The sequence below is a fragment of the Netta rufina genome (genome assembly GCF_964035555.1).
Source record: "Netta rufina genome assembly, chromosome: 1".
NCBI classification, from domain to species: Eukaryota; Metazoa; Chordata; class Aves; order Anseriformes; family Anatidae; genus Netta; species Netta rufina.
Genome location: NC_140123.1, coordinates 128,314,203 through 128,318,412, shown reverse-complemented (window position 1 = coordinate 128,318,412; position 4,210 = coordinate 128,314,203). Strand labels below are relative to the sequence as shown.

The 4,210-nt window shown below is 49.0% G+C and overlaps 1 protein-coding gene across 1 annotated transcript; it reads right to left on the bottom strand.

Moving 5' to 3' along the window:
* Nucleotides 1-1,942: 1,942 nt before the first annotated feature.
* On the bottom strand, nucleotides 1,943-3,790 carry LOC311222178 (potassium voltage-gated channel subfamily A member 5-like; the record flags this gene model as incomplete). The annotated part of the gene is made up of 1 exon (XM_084306330.1): nucleotides 1,943-3,790. The coding sequence occupies one exon, from the start codon at nucleotides 3,788-3,790 to the stop codon at nucleotides 1,943-1,945; it is 1,848 nt and encodes a 615-aa protein (XP_084162456.1).
* Between the last annotated feature and the right edge of the window lie 420 nt (nucleotides 3,791-4,210).

Below are 4,210 nucleotides of genomic sequence, written 5' to 3'. Positions count from 1 at the left end.
AAACAAGCAAAACACCTAAGAAACCAACACCCAAAATTAATGTGAAAGAGCCAGTTCTCTGTTTTCAGATTCAACCTCCTCCCCACTTCCCTTCCCCCTCCCCATATTTTGGTTTTGGGCTGAGATTTATGTAACAGTTCTTCACACTAAACATGAAAAATTCTACTTGCTTGGCACTCATCATGACTGTTTTACTGAATAGGAAGGAAAATGTCATTCATTTGGCCATTATTTTTGAATGGGCATGGTAAGAGACAAGTAAGCATAAGTTGTGTCTGGGCAGAAAATGTTAAAGCACTGTTTAGCAAGGCTGATTTAAATTTACTGCAGTGCATATATCTGAGGTACTTGCATAAACCATAATCCCGACTTAATATTTACCTAAGTGATAGAAAAAAAATGATAAAAACGAACCTTGAGTGTTGACAATCAAGACTCCTTTCTCCTAGTCTTCCAGTATCACCGTACTTGGTAAAGGCATGAAACATCCTTCAGCAATACAACAGGAGATTGAGGGGATGAGATGTCCTTTGCAAGAAAAATAGTAACACAGCGCCTTGATTTAAAGAAGCAATTTCATGTCAGTCTTCACTAGTGAGTTGTACAGTGCTGTGTTATCAGGATGAAGATAATTTCTCATTCATCTCTCAATGACATCTTAACTGTAATATCCACAGCACTGAAAAGATTTTGTTTGGAAACAAAGGAAAACAAGGATGTGTTTTGGTGAAAGGTGATGCTTTCCATCTGAATCCGAGGTATATGCCACACAATGGTTATTTCAGTAGTGTGGCAAGACATTATATTCTTTAAGTGCCATCCATTTCCAGTCTACAATAATTAATAACAGTGAGCTATGTACAAAAATGGTATGGATACATCAAGGTGACTGGTACTTGTGCCAAAGCAATCTGGAGTGTAGAATAAAGGAGTAGTTTTGCAGATACTGCACTCATATTCTACCTTCATGTTACATCTATCCACTCCCTACTGTTTTTGATCTGTTGTGCACTTGGATCAAATCTAGTCACAGCAGACAGTATTATTTTTCTTTTGGTCTCAAAAAGATAATGAAAGTGTAAAACTGTAAAACTAAATAATAATAATAATAATAATAATAATAATAATAATAATAATAATAATAAAGCTGCACTTTTTTTTTTTTCTGAGGGGACAGAAAGTACAGGACCTAATATTTAGAAATTCTGAAACAGTAAGGTAATTAATAAAATTATTTATAAAGAAGTATATCTGCAATAATTAATAATTTAAGGCTCAAAAGAAACTAATATATCATTGAAAATAAACATTTACTGCTATTGGGTTAAGAGCACCAAATTCACTTCACATACTAGACAAATAGATCTGTACTGATCACAAGTGGAAAATTCTGAAAGTGCTGATCTGCTAATGTCCCTAGTGCTTTAATGAAGTCGTATTTCACAGGAATAAGAAAACCCTTTTCACCCATAAATACAGATATACAGATATAAAATATATTAGAATAATTTCAGTTTGAAACTACAGTACAAAAAAACCCACGTCCTTCCCCCCACCCCAAAATCCATTCATTCTCCACACACACAACCCCCAAATCTTGAATACTAAACTCGGACCAACTGAATTGCTTACAAATGACCCATTTAAAACCATACACTATTTGCTAAAATAAGTTTCTACAAATTAGATTTTGCACTTTCGTAATTTACCAGCTCCTGCATCATGGAGCATAGCTTATTCTTAGTCTATTTTAAAAATAGGTGACCCTTTGTGTCATGGAAAAAGAACATAAAAACATGTATTCCTGAAGGACTGCTCAGGACAGTGATCAATTTATAAAATATAGCCTGATTAAAAAAACTAACTGGTATGAAAATAATAGGAATAGTAGTAAGTTTCCAACAGCAGCAAATCTTTGTGCATCTCTAATTTTCTCCTTTCCTTACAGATCTGTTTCCCTATTGGTGTCCAGACAGAGAGCATAGAGGGATTTTCTGAGATCTACATTACTTTTAGCTTTGATATTGGTTTTCTCTAAAGAGCTGGTGCCATTGTTGAACCCCTCACTGTTTTCCAAGTGCACAACAGATTTGTTCAGAGAGTTTTTACTGGATCTTCTCTTTGCATCTCCCCCCATTGTGCTGCCTTGAGCACTACTGTGCTCTTCTTTGAGGATAGCTTGCTCTTCATGATCAGTCTCTCGGTGGTAGAAGTAGTTGAAGTTGGACACAATGACAGGGACAGGCAGGGCAATGGTGAGCACACCAGCAATGGCACACAAGGAGCCCACAATCTTTCCCCCCACGGTGACAGGTCGCATATCCCCATAGCCAACAGTGGTCATGGTCACCACCGCCCACCAGAAAGCATCGGGTATGCTGGAGAAATGAGACTCAGGGTCATCAGCCTCAGCAAAATAGACAGCACTGGAGAAGAGGATCACCCCAATGAAGAGGAAGAAAATGAGGAGTCCAAGCTCTCTCATACTGGCTTTCAAAGTCTGTCCCAAGATCTGCAGCCCCTTGGAATGCCTGGAGAGCTTGAAGATCCTGAAGACCCTGACCAGGCGGATGACTCTGAGGATGGCCAAGGACATGGCTTGCTGCTGGCCCCCACCCCCATTGCTACTGCTAGCCCCAGGCTGCTGCTGCTCATGGGCCAGCTCTGTGCCCAGGGTGATGAAGTAGGGGATGATGGCTACAATGTCGATGATGTTCATGATGTTGCGGGAGAACTCAGGTTTGCTGGGGCAGGCAAAGAAGCGTACAAGAAGCTCAAAGGTGAACCAGATCACGCAGGTGGTCTCAATGATGAAGAAGGGGTCTGAGAGGCTGCTGGGTGGCTGCATGGGTAGCGGGTCCCCAGTCGTGCCATTCAAACCTCTGCTTTGTGGGGGCAAGGGCACAGGCATCTCCCTCTCATCTCTGAATTCGGGCAGGGTCTCCAGGCAGAATGTGATGATGGAGATGAGGATTACCAGCACGGAGACGATGGCAATGGCCCGGGCTGAGCTGGAGCTCTCGGGGTACTCAAAGATGAGCCAGACCTGGCGCTGGAACTCGTTGCGAGGCAGAGGCTTCTCCTCCTCCTTGATGAAGCCCTCATCTTCCCGGAAGCGCTCCATGGCCTCATCGCCCAGCTGGTAGAAACGGATCTCGTCAGCAAAGACATCGATGGAGACATTGACGGGCCGGCGGAGCTTGCCCCCGGACTGGTAGAAGTAAAGGATCCCATCGAAGCTGGGCCGGTTGCGGTCAAAGAAGTACTCATTGCGGAGTGGGTCGAAGTACCGCATGCGCTTATCCGGGTCTCCCAGCAGCGTGTCGGGGAACTGGTTGAGGGTGCCCAGCTGGGTCTCGAAGCGCAGCCCGGAGATGTTGATCAGCACCCGCTGATGGTGCAGGGCGCCCCGGCTCGCCGCTGTCGCCGCCTCCTCCTCCTCCTCACCCGCCGCCGCCATGGCCATGCCCCGCCGGTGGCCCCCTTCCTCGGGGGGTCCCATCTCGTGTTGAGGTGCCGGTTGGGGCGCTGGTTGGGGCGGCTGGGGCGGCGGCGCCCGCCCGTTGAGGCTGCCCGCCCTAGCGCTGTGGGGGCCCGGCGGTGCCCCCTCCTTGCCGTCGCTCAGTCGCGGCGCGGCGGCGGCGGAGCCCGCGATGTGGAGCAGGTCGCTTCGTCGCCGAGACCGCCCGCTGCTGCCGCCGCCGCCGCCGCTGCCGCCGGTCGCGACATCCTCGCCGCCCGCGATAGCCGTGGCGCCGCCGTTCTCCAGAGTCACCAGCGCGATCTCCATGGGCAGCGGCGGCGGGAGGCGGGCATGCTGCGGTCGCCGCCGGCCACCTCCGGGCGGCCCCCGCCTCGCAGCGCCGAGCGGCCCGGGGGAGCCGCCCGGGGACCCGGATATGAAGGGGAGATCACCGCGATCGCCTGACGTCAACGAGGATCCCTTCTCCTCCGCGCATCCCCCTCCATCCTCCGGGTTGCCGCGTCCCGGACCCGCCCCGCCCCGCAGCCCCCTCAGCCCCCCGATCCTGCAGCTGGGTTTACCGTGCGGCCCCCACGCGTGGATGACTTGCCAAAGGGGATGCGCGCAGGGGGGGCTCCGGCTATCCGACCCCGCTCCACCCATCAGGAAAATCATAACCGAGAGCACCGGGAATTCCCCCCCCCCGCCGCCCGCTCCCCCAGCGCACTGAGAACAAAGAAAGGGATT